An 18,860-nucleotide genomic window follows, 5' to 3' on the forward strand; every position below is an offset into this window, starting at 1 on the left:
AGTCCACTCTCATCTCACTGGTAAGAAAATCAAGGCCCAGAAAGTTTAAGTGACTTGCTCAAAGTCATGCATTGCTGGGCATTGCTAGCATTTGGATCTAAGATGCCTGACACAACTGGGATCCTTTCATCAATACCACTGTCATTTTTCTTTTTCTGCAAAAAGGCACTACCCACAGAAAACATATTAAAATACAGAAATGTTACAGTCTGTATAGGAAAACATTTGTCTTTAAAGCACAACTCACCATTCGACATGTATTTACTGATTTATTTCTCTTTTTTCTATATCTCAACTACTGCAAGTACACTATCCGACATACTAGCCCTTTGCCACACGTAGCCATTTAAATTAAAATAAAGTTAAAAAAAAGTTCTATTGAGTACTGCTGCATTAGAATGCCAAGTCCACAAGAAGAAGGATTCTCATTTAGTTTGTTGATGTATGCCCACAAGGAGAATGATGCCTGACACACAGTAAACCTCGACAAAACTTGTTGAATGATTGAATATTTTTGAGAGAGATTTTTGTATAGCCCAATGAAGTTTTCAATCAAATACATGGCAATACACTTCTTTTTTTTTTTTTTTTGCTTATATCCAAAAAGGGAATATCTGTGATAAAAATGTTATAATAGGATATGTTTTGGCAAAAGACGTAAACATTGCACCAAAAAGTTCTATATACATAAATTTAGTAAGATTGCACAGCATTTACTATGTTCAGTTTTCTTGGTTTGGGAAGGAGAATGAATTTCTTTTGTGCCAGACATTTTGAATTTGTTAATTTCCCATGTTCTACAAATGTAGAAATTAGAAAGGGCATATATCCCAGGATACACTCATAATTCAAAGTCATAAGAAAATATGTTTTTAATTGTGTTTCAAATAATAATTTAAATATATTAGTAGTATAATTATAATAATAACAAAGAAATATTAAGATCTTAATGACAGAAAGGGATATTTTGAACTGGCCAAAAAATTACCAAATGCTTTCATTATTAATCACTAATTTATATTAGACAGGGATGACATTTAATTTTTAAAGCTAGAGATTTACTAAAGTCATCCTTAAAATTCAGCTATAAGACTCCTACTCAATGTAGAACATACCTCTCTTTATGCAGCTGAGGTCTGATGTTCTTATACTGATATCATTAAATAAAAGTAAAATTCGACATGTGGAAAATTTTACCAAGACAAAATTATTGGTAAAGGACAGGCTAAATGGCATTTATCCCGAAATGAGAACATAAAGTGTACTTTAAAATATAGGTTCCTTGTTATAGGGATGTGTAAACTTACTTTCAGTGTATGAATAAACATCCCAACAACTTTTTTTTTTGCTCAAATGCCTGTTGGTATTTTCCCTATGTGAAAAGTAATGAATAAAAATCCTTTTTAAGATGTGCCTATCCTTAGCATCCAGTATGTTTTTCCTTTTATCATGTAAGAACTATATATTCAATATTAATGAAGGATAATCTAATATATTGAATAACCAGAAGAATAAAATATCTGTACTTTTACTTATCTATTAAATATTTAACTAATAATATCTTCTTCTACTCACGAATGAAATACTTGTTCAATGCAAACTTTAAAATGCAGAAATAAAAAAAAAACCACTCATAATTCCATTACCCAGAAATTAAGGACATGGTCCTTACAGCCTTTGACAAATGTGTGTCTGTGTGTGGTGAGTTGGGGAAATGCTCTGAGCTTGTACAGTGATATAGAAAAGGTGATATACTACATGTGCTTTGTGACTTCTTCACAGCTAGTGACAGATCATAAACATTTTATCCTATCAATAAATTTAATTCTATAACATGCCTTTTAATAGCTGCACGCTGTTTCACCATTTGGATATATCGTCATTTATTTACTCATCTACTATTGGAGAAATATCTTTGAAACTTTCAGTAGAATGGTCAGATGCAGTATGTTTTTAGAATACCAATATCAGCTTTAGAATATAAAATGGTCAACAGAATTAATCATTTCACATACCTGTTTACAGAGTTTCAGGAATGGTCAGGAATAAAGGATAAACTAAAAATTCTATGGAATCAATAAATGAGTAGTTTATTCTTGGTGTCACTCATTAATAGTCTCTGTATTTCTGGCTGCCTTGGTTTCCTCAGCATAGTGTTGAATAAACAGTGTGAACTTTTCTGATTAAACTTTTTATCTAAGAGGATAAAGACTTGTTCTAGTCCAGGTTCCGGATGCTTCAATACCAATGACCTATTCTGACAGTTGAGCCAATTTCAGTGTAAAATTGTATAGTCAAATATATTTTTTGGACTTAATTTCTAGTTTCATATGTTTTTATATACATTTATTCTCTGCAGTATTGTATATTTTTGTAATCCTACTTTTTCTTCCATCATTTTAGAGGCCATTACCCCTTCCCATATATTTTTTTTTGGTGGAGTGATACTATACCATCTTCCAAATACCCAGTCCTATAAATATACATCTAGTATAAACCATTGTGAATTTAGTCTAGAACCATAAAAACCACCTGAGGAGAACTTAAGTTAAAAATCTACTGTCTAATCATTAGAAATTATAAATTCTGAAAAATCTGTTTATTAGAGGCATGTCTTTTACATATTCAAAATGATTAGTCAACACCACTGGAGAGTATTTCACTTTTTATTTTCTTAGATACAATCTATCAGAAAAACAAATTTTAATTAATCTATGATCATTCTAAATGAAGATGAAATAAAAAAATACTTAACATATCTGTGTTGTTTTTATATGCAACATGCCAATTAATCATCAAAAATAGTTTTTCCAATTCTACTTTAAAAAGACTACATAATGAAACTGAAGAAACATTCTTTTGCTTGAAAAGGTCATGCTCCTAAATAGGTTAAACATTTCCTAAAACAATATGTTTACACTATTAACACACCCTGCTCAGAAAATTCTTTTTAAAAATAGTATAAATGCAAATTATTATACATTTGAAAGACAGATGCTTGAATTAATGAAGTTTAACTATATAAATGTGTATGGGGGGGATATGAGTGGACAAAAAAGAGCCACTCAGACAATTATTCTAAAATATACTTAGGTAGAGACTGTTTAAAATTCTTGAGGAAAAACAGTCTGAATTATTATTCTTTATTACCTTTAAAATTTCAATTGCCTCTTTTAACAATCCAAAGGCATAATGTACTTGCTCTTAAAAAAAGGTTCAAACAATCTAGATTTACCACAACCCAGTCCTTTTCCACAAAGCGTGTTTTCCATTTTGTGAGTCTCTGTAGATATGGAAACCAGCATGGTCTGTTATATGTGGCAGGCATTTCAACAATGCCAAATGGACGCAACTCGAACAATCCCATCAGATTTTCATCATTGTTACGGAATATATGGAGTCAAAAAATTTTAGTAACACACTTGGCACAAGAAATTCACATTTCCCTAATTCAGATTTTCAGGAACTTCTTAGATCTACATAACATAGAAAGCTACGGATGGGATATCTGAAAGAGCATGAAGACTCCAATGAAAGATACAACTTTCCATCCTTTAGTAGGAAATTCTAAAGACTCAGGCACCTATATAAGAAGATCTGACTATCAGTATACACAGGTTCACCCACAGAGAAAATAAAACTCCCATATGTTGCGACACTTGGCATCTGTGCTCGTCCTTTTCCTATTTCATGCCATGTTTCCCTGGCCCTACGTACTGAATGCAGATTCATCTGAAGGGAACAGCTCCTCCAGGAGCTAATGTGAGGGCTCCCAGCACTACAACCATGAGATGATCTGGCACTGCTGCCTGTTTACAGCTCTCCCTCGGGGGTGGATGTGGGTGCTGGCATTCCTTGCTGTGCACTAGCAGCAGAGAACACCAGCAAACTGGGACACTTGAAGGACACCGCATAATTTCAGTAAGAGTGAGGAGAGGAGAAGCAGAACTCTGTTGCTATCAAATATGGTAGAAGCGCAACTTTCTTGTTGCATTTTCGGCCAGGAAGGAAGTTAAGAGATGAAGAGAGTACGAATGAGAAAGAATTTATTGGAATGACAGGGCTTGCTTTAGATCTTGGAAAATGCTGAGGCATACAATAACAGAATTAAAGAAAGTAACAAAACAATTATTCGATATAAATATTCCATAAAGTTAAGCATTTAATTTCTTCGTGTGTTATATAAATGTACATATTCTGTATCTTAAAACTAAATTATAAACTCCTTGCAAGTAAAAATTGTGCTTTAATGTCTTTAGCTAATAAATATTTCTGACATTGATTAAAAAAACTATGTAAGGATAAAAGCTTATGAAATCTCAGAGCTCTAGTAGGTAAAAAAATAATCGGAAGATCTATTGCTAATGATTTATTTATTAATAGATCTAACCCTTCTAGAAGCAGCTAATTATATTCTCGATATATCATTATAATTGGGCAAAACTGATATGAGTATTATAACTGTGATACTGAAACTATATTATATAAAAATAAACCAAAATATGTTCATAGAAAATTTCCTTGCCCTCTTTTAAATAATAGTATTTGGCATTTACCAAAATTATATATATTCACATACACAATTAGTTTCAAAGTATATGGTAGACTTCAAGGCTCAGCAAACTTTTTTTCTATAAAGATCCAGATAATAAGTATTTGAGGGTTGTAGGCTACATATGGTCTCCACCACGACCACTCAAATCTACTACAGAGTAAAAGAAGCCACAGACAATATGTAAATGAATGAGTGTTGCTGTTTTCCAATCAAACGTCATCTACAAAAACAGTCAGCCAACATATGGACAGCAGTTTGCCAGTCCTTGAAGTAGATTATATATTACCAGAAATAGCACTAAAGGGGATAAAGAAAGGATAATTTAATATTTTTATAGGAAAAAAATATTCATGACATTTTTAAGATCTTTACTGGTTCTTAAAAACAACAACAACAAAACCCATAGACTTAAGTAGCACATGAATCTTACCTGGTTAGGTATCCTCAATGGGGGCCTTGGACCTCCAGGGTACCGAGGTGACATAAAAGGCTATTGAAGTAAAACAAATAAATAAACAAAACAAAACAAAAAACAGCACAATGTAAAATACGGATCTGAAAATAAACTGTTTTAAAGAATTTTCGAATTATACAAAACATAAATCAACTTATTTCCCCACGTGGTTGCTTTCAGGAGAATAAACGCTTTTAAGAAAAATCACCATCCAATTTTTATTTTGTAGAATATCTGGAACATTTTCCAAAAAGAATATAAAAACATCAAAGATGACTAAAGTAACTAAAGCAAAAAAATTTTTTAAATGTTAATTATTATTAAATAATGACATTTAAATGGCAAAAAAAAAAGATTAAGGAATTTAGGCAACTGCATCTCAGCAAAGACTTCAGGAAGAGGTTTAGTGGCTGTATCAATACATAAACTGGGTTCTGAACATATACTTTGGATTCAATTATTCAGTTTGGTTACCAATTTCCTTTAATATTATTCACTTTTCCTTTCGTACCTGTTTAAAATGGTAAGGAAATTTCTTTTCCATAGGTTCTTTGTGGCGAAAAGAGCTTTGGCTTTCCTTTTTTAAGTGTTTGTTTTAATTCAAAATTGATTGTAAATTTTAAGGTTGAAATTTCTTTGCGTATTTTGAGCTTAGCAGGTTATGAGCTGTGTACTTTTAACAAAAGAAAAAAATTGATCTTACATTAAAATTCAAGTCAATTTATCTTGTTAGATAAATCAGATCCTGCTAAAATGTGCTGACTCTGTCAGTCCAGAAAACATTCTGAAAAATATTCTAAAAATAACATTTTAATTACTGCCCAATGCTGAGTGGAAGAACATTTTCGATCACTCACATTCAGGCATCAAATTTTTCAAAGTATATTCCTAACATTATTCAATTTCCATTTTTACAGAAAAATTATATAATTTTGTTTAATTATATCACACTATATAATTTACTTAAACTTAAGATTATTCCTTATATGTAACATAAGTAAATTATCAACTCTAAATGGTTGAATATCATGAAGTAAGATATTAAGAGTGAAGTAAATATAAATCAAGGATCAATTTAACATAAGCTTGGGCAAGCCAAATCTATGGTACTTTACATAATTAAATTCCATATTTATAACGTATTTTCTATAAACATTTTAGAAACTGAGCCTGTAGTTCTTGGCTACATTTTAAAAGCAGGGTTATTTTAAAAAGCAGCATCTGAAAAATAAAATCCTAACAAATTTATGCTGTATGGACTGTTTCTATAATATCTTTTGCAAGATTTGACAAACCAACAAGAGGAACTTGAGAGTTAAACAAGCAATTCAGTTTTGTGCTCACTGTGCTCTTACATGTTAGTCAGACCATTATTGTATGTTTTCCTATGTTAATCTTTATGCTAATCAGAAGATCATTTTAAATGGACAGAAACACTGGATTATTCAGGTAATACTGTCGCCTCCAGCTGATAAAACTTAAGTGGATTTTCCAATTTTAACATTGAAAGAATGTTTAGTTTTCATGTATTTGTTCAAAATTGTTTCTCTTTTATCCTTTCTAGACTACTCTAAATAGAATTAGTTAGTTAACTATACTGCCAACTAGAAGCTTATCCCAATATTCACATTCCCTCTGCTTTATTTCTAATCATCTAATTTCATTTATGGAACTGCCTTTTAAATTCTGGACTCATGTAAAAAATTTAGTAATTAAGTATTGTATTATTGGTCTTGGAATGTTTGCCTTCCTTTCACAAAGTGATGTTTTATGACACGTTTATTAACCCAAAATGTATCGATTTTGTTTTTGAAACATGGAGAAATAAAAATAGGTTTACTAATAATTCCTGTCTATAAAATTCACTTTGAAATGGAATCTGAGGTAGAAATTATGTTAAAAATATTACTAAATACCAAATGCTGAGATAAACATTGAGATGGACCTTATTCGAAATAGAACATTTGAGATCTGCATATTCCTCTGAATGTAAAATGATGTTTCAGTGTTAATATAATGGACTATCTGAAAAGAAAGATTTCTCTACTCGATGGTACTGTGAATAAATGTATTTTAATGGGATTGTCATACTGTCCTGACTGTGAGGCACCATCAAGGAACTACTGAGACGGGGAGGCAGAGCTTGTGGTAGCTCTACAGAGGAAGATTGAGAGAAAAAAGGTTCTCTAAATCTTTAGTTAATTTATTTCCTCTTGTATGCCCCCCTCCAAGTTCAAATTTATGTGTTTTTGACCAAAAAAAAGGAAAAAAGAAAAAAGAAAGAAAAGAGAAAAGAAAAAAAAGAAAAGAAAACCACTTATAAATTCCCATCTGTATCCATCCAATTACAGAAAAAATGACAAAAATCTAGTTGACTGGGATAAAAAACTACTCCTTCTACCTAAAATACAAAGATTGCTGTGGGTAAAGCCCTTCTGATATCGAATTAGTGCTGTTGTAACATAAGCTGTCACTATTCAGACTGAACGTGACCTTAGATGACCTAGTCACCACACAGGCCCTCACTTGCCTCCTTGCTGAGGTAGAGACACAGCAACCGAACCCACGAGAGTTTGCATACTAGCAACTGAGAATGTTCTACCAACATTCAGAAGCCAATTTCCTTTCAGATATAATTCAAGATATTAAAACTAATTTAAATTCTTTAACGGTAAAATACTCAGCTAAGAGGTTACCATCTGATCACATGAAGTGTATCTATTGACAGACATGTCAATGCTCTCTGCATTAACAGCTTGGGAAGAACAGGTTCTTGAAAAGAATTTTTGGCTAGGAAATCATCTTTATATTTGGGGGAAAAGTTTTTTTTTAATAGTTTGGGCATTAAAATACTTGCCTGAAGGTGTCAGGTTGGTGAATCAATATTTTAACTGGAAAAAGCCTTCATCCTGAAAAAGCTATTTATAATGTCTGTGAAAAAAACATTTGACTGGGAGTCAGGGCCTGGGTTCTAGTTTTGCAATAACACTAATTAGCAGAGGGCCTCTGGGCTAAAAAACCTTTCAGGGCTTTAATGTTCTAAACCATAAAATGAGGGAGTTGGACTGGATAATCTCTAAAGTCCCTTAGCAAAATGAAAAAAATAAAACAAAAAACACCCAAAACAAAACTCCGTGATTCTGTGTTAATTACCTTCAGCATTACCCTTATGCATACAGATTTGTATAATGTAAGTAGCTATGAATATTTGAAATGTGTAGGGGTGGCGAGATAGGCATATGCTCCTAACTCGAAAACCACTTTTATCAAGGAGCTGGAGAAACGTATTCCCGTGCTTTCCAGAGAAAAGGAAAACCTAGTTAAAGAAAAAAATACTCCAACAATGATGCACTTTGTTCAGATCAAAGGTCAATCGGAAGAATAAAAAAAAACTGAACTTCTCGATTAAAAGGTACACTAGCAATTCTTTAATTCAACAAATGTGTGTTCAATACCTACAAATATACTTTGGGATAAGTCGTTGGACATTTCAGTAAACAAAGCAGATCAAGTTCACTGTCCTCTGATTAGGATTTTTTCAGGTTCCATTCTTGTAATTAATAGGATAAACAATTTTCTGGAAGAACTGTTTTCTCTATCAGCCCACTAATTTGAAGAAATAGGATGTTCTCTTCACCAAATGGCAAGTATCAATGAAAACCCACAGAAAATAATATTTCAATCTGTTGCCTTCCCTCAGAAGTCATAATTACATCCCCCCGACTTGACAGAACATGTAGTGCTATGAAGGAATGAAAATCAAGGCTATGCTTTGATTTTGGAAAAAAGTTTTCCAAATGAGGCAAAACTCACGGAATCAGGTTCTTTATAACACAAGATAAAATGAGTAGCGCTGTTAGTGTTCTGACATATGGAAACTACATTTATAGGCATAAATTCTTTCTACATGTTTCAGCTACCTGCCCAGACAGAATGGGATAACCCAAAGTGAAAGGAATAAAAACATATACAAAGCCTGAGAATTCAATAAAATTTGGTGACTAAATGAATGGGGGAAAAAAAACTCTAATAGAAATACAAACCAAATGTCTATCTCATTTCCTCTAAGTAGTCTTTTAGAGAAAATATCATACCATTTAGAATCATAATTTATTTCAGAATGAATGTCATTCAATCTTAAAGGATTATTATTTTCCATTATATCAAGAATTATTCGTGGAATTTTAAACTTCTGCTTCCCTAAAAGAGAGATTTTCCTTTATTCTGTGCCCTTTCTGCTAGTGGAAGGTAGTCTGTCTCTTATTTGATCTTTCATAAACCCTTAGTGTTTTATCTCAATTCCCTGACAATTAGAAGGAACCAGCTCTTTCTCTTTCCTCATGCTAGTTGAAGTTGGATTGCTCAGATGATTTTTTCCTTCTCTGAAGATTCCAAATGTTCCCAATGGAATTGTTTTATAAATAATATACCCATCCTGAGAAATAAAGAAAATATTAGTGAAGGCTGTAGAAAAACAGGATAGAAGAGGAAAACTGAGGACATTAATGAAAGTAGAGTTGACAAGATTTGACAATGCACTGGATACACGGAATGAGAAAAAGAGAGGAACCAAAGATAAATCCCCAGTTTTTGGCTTGAGGTTATGCTTTTACAGAAGTGGGGAAGATCCAAGGTTTAAGTGACTACCTGTAATCTGACTGCCATGCTAGACTGGGAGCTTCTTGTAGGCTGGTACCATGGCATCTAATGTGGTATTTAGCACATAGTAGGCATTCAGCACATTTTTTAAATGAATAAAGAAATATGTGGTATTATAGTTGAATAAGACAAGCACGGAGCTCCAATATTTCAGTTATGGCTTTAAGGTCATTGTGGCATGGGAACAGATTTCCTTCCAACTGTGAACCTTTGTGTTATCGTTGATCCAAGATGAGTTCTGGGGAGGCTTTAAAAATATTCAACTTGCAAAAAAAAAAAAAAAAATTTACCCATCCTGAAATTACAGGTGCTAAGAACTATTTTAAGCCATAACTTCTTTTAATATACATGATAAACTGTACATCTTAAATGACACATTGCTCAAATGTTAACTTTAATATTTTCTTGTTAAAAAATATTTATTTATTTATTTATTTATTTATTTATTTATTTATTTGAGTATGGCTTTAAGTATATTTGAGTGTAGTTGACACACAGTGTTACATTAGTCTCAGGTGTACAACAGTGATTTGACAAGTTTATACATTATTCTCTGCTCACAAGTGCAGCCACCATCAGTCACTGTAATATTTCCTAACATTTTAATAGTTTTTAGAAAACATATAACTATGATTTATCAACACCAGAATATTCTCTGTTTCTTGAGACTACTGTGTTCTTCTTTCTCTGCCAAGTAAATTTCTACTGACCTCCCTAAGGACAGTTTACATGTCACTTCCTCTTTGAAGAATCTCTATAGGCTCCGCTCCTTCGACTTCTTAGCACTTTGTTCATTCTACTATCATAAAGGATTCAGTACAATGCAGTATAATGTGTGCCCTGATATGAAGGAAACCCACTTCAGAGGCAAGAACACAAAACCATAGCAGAGCAAGGAATTATCTTAATGTCAAGGTAATTAATCCATAAAATAAAGTTGGTATTTCCAAGAATCCTTAAAATGGATGTAGCAATATATAAATCAACTTATCTCTCTCTTTTTTTTTTTTTAAAGAGGGAGAGAGTCACGGTGGGGGTCAGAGGGAGAGAGAGAATCTGAAGCAGGCTCTACATCCAGCACGGAGCCCCACGCAGGGATGGATCTCACAGTCCTGAGATTGTGACCTGAGCTGAAATCAAGAGTTGCATACTCAACTGACTGAGCCACCCAGGTGCCCAAATCACCTTATATCTTATTTTAAATATTTATATGGCTTTAGAAACTCTTTATTTATTTATTTTTAAAGAGTTTATTTTTAAGTTATCTCCACACCCAACGTGGGGCTTGAACTCACAAACCTGAGATCAAGAGTCTCATGTTCCACCAACTAAGCCAGCCAGGTGCCCCTAGAAAATCTTTAAATATTAGTCTCTGAGAATAAACTGATAATAAAGAAAATTTAAAATCATTAAAAAATAAGTTTCTTTAAAATGCCACTTAAGCATTTTCTATATATTACTTATATACTATGTATAACACATACTATTTTCTATATACTCTATTTTATTTTATAAGCACAATTTAGAACAAATCAGTGAAGAAGAGAAGAATAATACTGATCTCTTTAGAATGGACAAATGTAACATTTAGAACAGTTTACTCTTATGAAAGAAGTCTGAGGTATGTTCTAAAACACAATTTTACGGGACTTCTCTAATGTAAAGTAACAACTTTCTGAGGACAAAATTATTCACGTGGAATTTGCTTCTAATTTTGAAAAAAACAGTGTCTTTTTAAAATGACTGAAAGAACACAATGACCAAGTTTAAGAAAATAGGAACTGACGAAACAACTTAAAAAATGAACATTCACTTAAAAAATGACTTCCTCACAGAATTACCCAACTGAAGTTTTACAAATTTTATATTGTACAATTATAATAAAGTCTGACATACAAAATTTTATTCGAGTGTAACTTTTGGACACAGTTTATAGCAGAACGTTTTACTTTTTTAGAATTTAGTAGGTTAACCTCCTTACTGTGTAAAAGGAGGCCCAAAGACCAAATTTCTTAATTGCCATTTTAGTTTTCTAATAGAGATAACATCCTGCTACAGTAATACCTTTATGGACTGAAGGCAGCTACACATACTTCATTCTTATGACCAAGTGACCACAAATAAATTGCCTGACTTGGCACTTCCTCCTGGGCCCCCCAGCAACTGTGCAACCATTCACGTAATGCAGAATTCTTTACCCTTGCTACCACTCAAGCAGGAAAAGCTGAAAAGGCAGTGGTATTTCAGGTAAGCAAGTTAATTTGCATATAAAGCACTAATTAGCATGTGCTCTTGATTCACTGAACTAAAAAGAAATGCGCCAACTGAAATAAAATCAATTTAGTAATCTCTAGCTCTCTTTTCTTACATATTTTTGGTAGCGTTTCGATAATATATGTTGTCTTTAGTCCACTTATTAATGTGTTTTTAAGTCACATGTCAAAAGGCAACAGAAGAGGAGTAGGGAACGGTGATAAAGAGATGTGGTATTATTAGAAGAGCATCGTCATTATCATCAAACTGTTCATTATAATCTGATAACTTATAATGAGGTTCATGAGGAAGGAAAGGAAGCAGTTAGCACATTCTAAGAGAGAATACAGAGTTGCATTCAATAAATATTTGGTTGGTTCCATAGCTGGCTCATTGACTCAGGGAATGAACAACACTGATGGAAGACTAAAAAAAAAAAACAGCAAAAGATGGAATAAAGTTTGGTTCTCTCGCATAAAATCTCACCTGACCAATGTGTCTTGTTAAAAATAGGTGATACCTCTTGCTATTGTAAACACTAAGCCCCAGGACTAGCACAGTATATCTGATTTGTCTAGTGAGTACATGCTTATCGATGATGTATAGAAGGGAAAATTCTGCTTGCTTCAATAGGATAATTTATATCTTCCAGAGGACCTAATAAAAACAGGTAAGGAACAAAGTGTTGACCCCAAGAAGATACTGAATTACAATAAAATATCCCAATCAACAACATCTAAGAAAATTTCTAATTTAGATGACTAATAAGGCCTTTTACTCCCTCCTATTCCGTTCAGGTTTCTCTCAGTTGTGTCCTACAGTACCACGTTTACACAAAGGACCCTACCTCATCTTTTTAGATTGAAATATATTCAGAGAGAGAGTATCCTCAGACATGTTTAAGCTTACATATTTTCTTTCCATTAAGAAAAGGCTAAGCATTTAAGTAAGAATATTAAGCATTTTGTCTTCCTATTGTATTGTCTTTAGCCCATAACCATCTTTAGTCCAAAATCTGTAAGAAAATGGTTATTTGCCAAAAAGTAATTTGCTTCTATCACCATTTAGGCAAAAACACAAGATGCAAAGTGACATATAGGTAGAAAAAAATATTATATTAATTACATAAAGACCAAATATCTAGCTCACTTGGTCCTGTGCAGTTATGGCTTTAGACAGATTAAATCTTTCTTCTGATATTTTTGATGTACTGTTTAAGCAGACAAAGGGAATAGGTAAGACACAATTCTATGACATAAAAATTATTCTAGAATCTTTCAAGGGAAAAACTTCTCCCAAACAAAATTGTTCGAAATGTTAAATATGGCAGGTTTTAATTATTTTTTATAGTCCTGGAAAGGTAATAAAAATACGTTCACTATAAGATTTTACCCAAAGCATAAACATTCCTTTAAACACTAAATACTAAATATTACCTTTTATTTACTTTGTGTCCATTTTTTAGTTAATTCAATTCTCTTTACTGTACAAGATTTTCCTTATATAGATCTATCTCTTTTTTTTTTTTTTTTTTAAGAGAGAGAGGTGGGAAGAGGCAGAAGGAGAGGAAGAGAATCTTAAGAAGGTTCCACACCCAGCGTGAAGCTGACTCAGGGCCTGAACTCACAATCCTGAGATCACAACCTGAGACAAACTTAAGAGTCGGATGCTTAACCAACTGAGCCACCCAGGTGCCCCAGATTTTCCTAGATAAACTTCTATTCTCTATTTTTCAATTCCCTATTTCATTTAGAAGTAAATCTTCTTCCTTAATTGTGCTAACTTTCTTCAACTCATGTGCTATCAATAATAAATAATACTGAGAATATTATTTTGAAAAATCTTTAGTGTTGTGATTTCTGCATATCACTACAGCCATCTTTCGTATAGTAAAAGTGCTCACATATTTTAATTTTTATAATTCCATGAGATGCTTCAGGAGTTTTCTGTAGAAAAGTAATGAAGCATAAATTATACATCAAATGAATTTCGTCAAAGTTACTTTAAAATTCATATATCTTAATTTGTTTAGTTTCTTTTCTGTTTTCCATAAAAACCTCCATCAGACATTACTGACACCCCAGTGGATAAGACACTCTTGATTAACACATTTTAATTCCAACTAGTATTAAACTAATTTAGCTCACAAAATGACATACTTGTGCTAGCGCGTTCTGCTGATAAGCATAAATATGTAGCTTATCTCCCGTACATCTTAGATATTCTATCATCATCAACACTTAATTAAAATAACTCATATAAAATAACTGTAAAGTATTACCAGATCCAGTTTCCTAGATGTTATTTTTGTAAGGCTAATCCAATTCAGCACAGTCTTATAAGCAGGTTGATTCTTTTGATATGGATTTAGTCTCAGCATCAAAATTGCTCACTCACATTATGGGCCTTTTCAAGAAGATGAGACTATTTCTCAAGCCTTCATTACATATACTAGAGGTGTGTGGCAATGGACTTCTGGACTGTGAATGGGGACCATGCTGTCTGCTGGTCTAATAAGCTATAAAAGTTCATAATGTTCTATAAAAAGATTTAATAATTTGTTTTAGGTCAATTTATATTCACAAATACAGATAGGCACATTTTGTTGCTGTCTGTGAGGCAAGTAGCTGGAGTCCCACATAAGCTGAATCTGGCTCCATGCTGCCTCCCACTACTGACTGAAGTCACAGATGGATCAACCCATATTAATGTATTTAAAAAATTACGTTATGGATACGAGAATATGTATTTGGGATTTCTAATTTATAAAAGAAGCTATAACAATCATTTTTCAAAACCACTCATTTTTTTCATTAAAGAATGCAAAAGTATTCTATTCTTCCTTTTCCCTATTTTATATTCATACTGCCATGTAAATGTGTCCCAGATGACAGTATAGGAGAGAGGTACTTTAATTTACTGAAATGTTCCACAGGAAGGAAGGAAGGAAGGAAGGAAGGAAGGAAGGAAGGAAGGAAGGAAGGATTGGAAGGAAGAGAAGGAGGGAGGGAGGGAGGAAGGAAGGAAGGAAGGCAGGAAAAAAGAAAGAAAGAAGAAAGAAAGAAAGAAAGAAAGAAAGAAAGAAAGAAAGAAAGAAAGAAAGAAAGATGAAGGAAGGAAGAAATAAAGGAAGGAAGGAGGGAGGAAGGAAGGAAAGAAGGAAAGGGAAAGAGGAAAGAAGGAAGGAAGGAAGGCAAGCAGCATGCTACTTTTTTCTTATCCTTCTGCTAATATGGTAGGGAAGATTCTACTGATTAAGCAGTAGTCTTTTCAAATTCCCAAATAGCAATAAGAATGTTAAACTGGCCTATGGTCTTGGTCTTCTACTACAAGTGGCAGATTATATATATATTTACTTTCTTTAAAAATGAAACAATACTCTCATATTCACTTGGTTACTTACCTATAAACATAAAATCTATATTTAAAGTTACAAAACTCATGTCTAAACTTTATAGCATAATCTTTCTACAGAAGAGGTTTTTATAGCAATTGTTAATGCACCAAAAAGTCTGTTTTGGAACTAGAGCTTACTAATTTGACTAATGCTAGAATGCATAAAAAAAGCAATATGAGAAAATTCAAGTTGCACAGAGTGAAGTTACGTCTCCATCTCCAATTTAAAATATACATTTTGATATACAAGTCTTAAATAGATATATGTACACAAAATTGATAAGACAAATTCAAATGGAAAATATATTTACTGATGTCAAGGTAACGTGTAGAATACAAAAATGACAGAAAACAGGCAGTATTCACATTTGAAAGCACTTTAAGTAATTAATTCTATTTTACTCTTTCTTGAAAAGCCTCCTACTGTTCCGATTACTCTATTCCCTGGCATTATATTTTCTACTCAAGATTATACCGGCTCGCTGGGTATAATGGATGATACCTGGCAATAGCCTATATGCTCTTCTGAAAGGCACCAGCAGGGCTGTTTTCTTTGTTCCTCGGCAGGGATGAACAGTTGGTAACAGCCAACACTTCACTCCCAGCAGCATTTCTTTGGCCTCCTCCACCTCCCCCTCCAGCCACTGCCTCATCTCTTGCTTTCCCTTTACAGCAAAACTCTGAGTTGGGCACACTTATTGTCTCCAATTTCTCTCTTCCCAGTTTATCCTCAATCTATTTTTATTCGGCTTTCGTGCCCATCACTCCACTGAAACTGGCCTGATCAAGGCCACAAATTACGTCCTTGTTAAACCCAAAGGTCAATTGTCAGTCCTCAACCAATGTGAACTATCAGTAGCATTTGACATAGCCGATTATTCCTCTCCTTGAAACATTTTCTCCATGTGGCTTCCAGGATACCACAGTGCCTGGCTTTCTCCTTATCTCTTGGACTGCTCCCTCTCATTCTTCTTTGGTGGTCCCTCCTCACCTCCCTGACTTCTTGACATTAGAGCGCACTAGGGCCATTGTAGAGCTTTTTGTCTCTATCAGTACTCACTATCTTGGTGTTCTCAACCAGGCTTATAGCTTTAAATATTATCCACATACTAACAACTCCCAAATGATTCTAGCCCAAGCCTGGACCCCAAAACTGCAGACAGATAGTCTGTTCCCTACTCAACATCTCCTGAATATCTGATAGCCATCTTAATCTTACTGAGTTCAAAATTAAGCTTCTGGTATTCCCTCTCATATCTCTTCTTGCAAGTTTGACCTACATCAGTAAATGTCAACTCTGTTCTTCCAGCTGAAGAAGTCAAAAGCCTTGCTTTTGTTACTATCTCCCTTAATGGACTCTAAATTCCATGTGGGCAGGGATTTCTATTTATCTTTTTTTTTTTTTTTAATTCATAGGGAGCACATATGGCCCGAGGTCAGGGCTAGGCAACGTGCCCTGGGATGGCACCCCACTTCATAGGCCCCAGTCATACCTCCAGGAACCTGTCTTTCACTGAGCTGCGTGCCTGCAGGCTTACTCCCTCAACCTTCACCCCTACCTCACCCACCTCCTTGAGTTGCAGTAAATGTTTGGTGCTGTGTGTCATCAGCAATCTTTGCCAGTGGTTCTCAAGTTTTAGTTTGTAAGACTCATCTGTTAAAAACAAAACAAAACAACAAAAACAAAAGATTTCTGCCTCACTCCCTACCCCCACGAATTCTGACATACTGGAAGTTGGTTGACATCCAGGACTCTCCTGTCAGTACTGCACAGAACACACTTGAAGGAACATTGTTCTTAGTCTTTACCCTTTAGATTTCTTAGAAGCTATCTAGTGGTGGGCAAATTATGCTCACCCACTAAGTGTGGCCTACCATTTGCTTCTGTAGATAAAGTTTCCCTGGAACAGTTTCATTGCACAGTGTCTGCGGCTGCTTTTACACTACAAGGACACTACAACGACAGAGTCGAGCAGTTGTAACTTCAAAGCCTCCAAAGCCTAAAATTTACAGAAAAAGTTTGTCAACTCCTCCTCCAGATACAAGACAAATTATTTCTGAACACCACCCAGTGATAAGTTCTCTTTTAAAAAAGCTGAAGACAGGGGCACCTGGGTGGCTCAGTTGGTTAAGCATCTGCCTTTGGCTCAGGTCATGATCCCAGGGTCCCGGGATCAAGTCCAGCACGGGACTCCTTGCTCAGCGGGGGGGAGGGGCTGCTTCTCCCTCTCTCTCTCTGCAGCTTCCCCTGCTTGTGCTCTCGCTCTCTAATAAATAAAATCTTAAAAAAAAAAAAAAAGCCAAAGACATTCTAATGTATACCTAAGATAAATCTATCCCACCCATATAGGGCATTTATAATATGCGTAATAACCCATCCTTATCTTTATTCTTTGTTTTAAGTTTTTGATTTAAGTAATCTCTATACCCATCCTGGGGTTTGAACTCACAATTCCAAGATCGAGAGTGGTATGTTACACCAATTCAGCCAGCCAAGTGCCCCACCCATCCTTATCTTTAATTCCCCAAAGAATGGTGACCATTTTGTTTCTGTAACCAACATTAAATAAAACTAAAATTGTTATACATTGCCTTTGTATATTCGCAATTTGATATATATTCCTCACCCCACCCCAAGTAGCTATAATAAAAACTGAAGCAATCGGGGAAGAAGTTTCAAAATAAGATCTTTTCAAAAGAAAAACTGTACTTTCAAATTAGCTGAAAAATAGATAAACCCTAATCACAGATGTAATTTTAAAATAGGATATTTTATTTCTTCCGACTAAATATCCTAACACCTTTAGCTAACAGATGCAGCATTAAAGAAAAAGGAAAACCAATATTGGTCTAGGATGGCTAAGTTAACTTTTTCTCAAATATTCATTTTGATAAATAAACAAATAAAGTAGGGTTTTCTAACAGAAAACGATTTCATTCCATTCTACTGAGACACCCATGTAAAGACTCCGAAGCCCTGATTCTTCTTTGCTCTCTGTCCATCTAGTTACTGCTGTAGGATCTTCAGTTGTTTGAAACTGCAATTTGTTAAAAAGCTTACTTAGTTACTCAAGCTGAGCAGTTTTAATTTGTTCTAATAGTTGAGGCCAGAAAAACTATTACCACAACTGCAGGAAAGCATTATCAAAGCCAGCAGCTGCCAGGCACCTTTATTATTTTTTTTTTAGACTGCTTTTATCTTTATATTAGAGAAAAACTTGTTCAATTTTCGATATTTAAGAATCTCTGTTCTTTAAAGATTCAAAATTATATTTTGAAGAAAATTAAACCTAATTTTTATGTCTTGAACTTTGATAAATAAGCAATCTTCCCCACCTCCACTCTCCAGATCCTGGTGTATTTAATTCTGAAAAACACTTATTTTTAATGTCTGGATTTTTAAACTGTATATACTGACAATGTTCTAGTTCAGTAAGTCAAGTCTACTCGAGATTTTTCAGTACCCTGTCATTCGAAAACTAAGGAAAGATATACTAACTAATTTTTTGGCTCATTATCTAAGATTAGAGATGCTAGCTACAA

The 18,860-nt window shown here is 33.8% G+C and overlaps 1 protein-coding gene across 14 annotated transcripts in view; it reads right to left on the minus strand.

Annotated features, from left to right (window-relative positions):
• The window catches only part of SSBP2 (single stranded DNA binding protein 2), a 279,795-nt gene that overhangs the window by 54,072 nt on the left and 206,863 nt on the right, over positions 1-18,860 (minus strand). For all 14 annotated transcript variants that reach the window (XM_026498689.4, XM_057307371.1, XM_057307379.1 and 11 more), the window contains one exon: positions 4,986-5,045. In XM_026498689.4, coding sequence (XP_026354474.1) covers positions 4,986-5,045 — 60 coding nt within the window. The remainder of the gene's footprint in view (positions 1-4,985; positions 5,046-18,860) is intronic.

This window comes from Ursus arctos, unplaced genomic scaffold (assembly GCF_023065955.2).
Source record: "Ursus arctos isolate Adak ecotype North America unplaced genomic scaffold, UrsArc2.0 scaffold_5, whole genome shotgun sequence".
NCBI lineage: Eukaryota > Metazoa > Chordata > Mammalia > Carnivora > Ursidae > Ursus > Ursus arctos.